Raw genomic sequence first — 1,763 nt, forward strand, 5'->3', positions numbered from 1 at the left:
AGGGCCCATCTCAGAGTTGGGTCCAGGTGAGTGCGGTGTGAATCCAGGCTGGTGGGAGATGGGCGGAGAGGGCCGGCCTCAGTGTCCTCCGGGGCCTCCTGCGGCCTCCTGCCAGCCCTGTCTTGGCCTGGCTGGGCCCCATGGCCCCAGATCCTCCAGTGATCACCACCCATCCCATCCAGGAGTTAAGGCCAAGAAACCCATCCAGACCAAGTTCCGAATGCCACTCTTGAACTGGGTGGCCCTGAAGCCCAGCCAGATCTCAGGCACCGTCTTCACGGAGCTCAATGATGAGAAGGTGCTGCGGGTGAGTGTGGCCTAGCCCTGTCCCCAGAGTGGGCACCAGAGGCAGAGGGTCATCTGTGCCACCCCATCTCACAGATGATGTGGAGGCCCAGGGACAGGCACAGAGCCACACTGGATTGGTCCCTCCACAAGGCAGTACTGGGTTCCCCAAGACTTTGCCCTGCACCCTGCAGAGGGGCATGCGCCCCCCCCCCAAATCTGGCCTCTCCTCTTCCTCGACTTCCCCACAGACAGCCAAGGTCACAGCTCTCCTGGTCCCACTTTCAGTTTCCTGGAAGAGATGTGATGTCTTGCTTATAGGTCATTGCTCATGCTGTTCCTTCTGCCTGGAATGTCTCCCCTTGCCCCTTTTTACTCCTGGCCAGTTCAGCTCTTCCTTCAGCTTTGTGGCCCTGAGTCTGGGTCTCCTGGGCTGGGTGGGCCTCCTCCTCTCCTCCTGTCCCTCCCCTGTGTCTCCCTCCAGGGCCTGTGGACGGGCTGGGTTTCTGGTCTACTTCCCTGCTGGTGGCCTGGTCAGGGCCAGACCGGTGGGTCTGGCATGCAGCACAGTGCTCAGCCAGGAGTGTGCCAGCCCTCGGCCCTGCCCAGCCCCACCTCCTCTCCCTGTGCCCCCAGGAGCTGGACATGAGCGACTTTGAGGAACAGTTCAAGACCAAGTCCCAGGGCCCCAGCCTGGACATCAGTGCCCTCAAGAGCAAGGCGGTCCAGAAGGCTCCCAGCAAGGCCACACTCATCGAGGCCAACCGGGCCAAGAACCTGGCCATCACCCTGCGCAAGGGCAACCTGGGGGCTGACCGCATCTGCCAGGCCATCGAGGCGTGAGTCCTCCTGCTCTGGTCTTGTGGGCGGGCCAGTCCCTCTGCTAGGCCAGGGACGCCTAGTGAAAGAATCCTAGCTGTGGGCTCTGATCAGGGGACCTTGTCGCATTTTCAGGCTGAGAAAACTGAGTCCCTACTGTGAGTCATTGCCCAAATGGAGACATTCCCACTCCCTCCTTTCCTCTCTGCTTAGGCTGCTGCGTCTACCCGGGGACCCAGGCTTCCCCACTTCCGGTTTCTCTCCGCTCCCTTCTCTAGTTGGAGGAAGCTGTCAGCATACAGCAAATGTCAGAGTTCATATATTCAATCCAGGGGGCAGCCCTGCTCTCAGGAACTGGCGGGGCGGGTGACAGCCCCTCTCCCTCCCCGCCCACACAGGTACGACCTGCAGGCCCTCGGCGTGGACTTCCTGGAGCTGCTCACCCGCTTCCTGCCCACGGAGTATGAACGCAGCCTCATCGCCCGCTTCGAGCGGGAGCAGCGGCAGGCGGAGGAGCTGTCTGAGGAGGACCGCTTCATGCTGCGCTTCAGCCGCATCCCGCGCCTGCCCGAGCGCATGGCCACGCTCACCTTCCTGGGCAACTTCCCGGACACGGCCCAGATGCTCATGCCGGTGTGGGCGGGATGGGCAGGGGGGTG

The 1,763-nt window shown here is 62.5% G+C and overlaps 1 protein-coding gene across 1 annotated transcript in view; it reads left to right on the forward strand.

The window, feature by feature from the left end:
• Positions 1–1,763, forward strand: part of FMNL1 (formin like 1) — a 16,979-nt gene that overhangs the window by 12,030 nt on the left and 3,186 nt on the right. Inside the window, exons 14-16 of the mRNA XM_021713617.1 lie at positions 116–307; positions 922–1,124; positions 1,503–1,737. Of these exons, the coding sequence (XP_021569292.1) occupies positions 116–307; positions 922–1,124; positions 1,503–1,737 (630 nt within the window). The remainder of the gene's footprint in view (positions 1–115; positions 308–921; positions 1,125–1,502; positions 1,738–1,763) is intronic.

The sequence above is a fragment of the Carlito syrichta genome, unplaced genomic scaffold (genome assembly GCF_000164805.1).
Source record: "Carlito syrichta isolate Samal-C Ts95f unplaced genomic scaffold, Tarsius_syrichta-2.0.1 Scaffold304632, whole genome shotgun sequence".
NCBI lineage: Eukaryota > Metazoa > Chordata > Mammalia > Primates > Tarsiidae > Carlito > Carlito syrichta.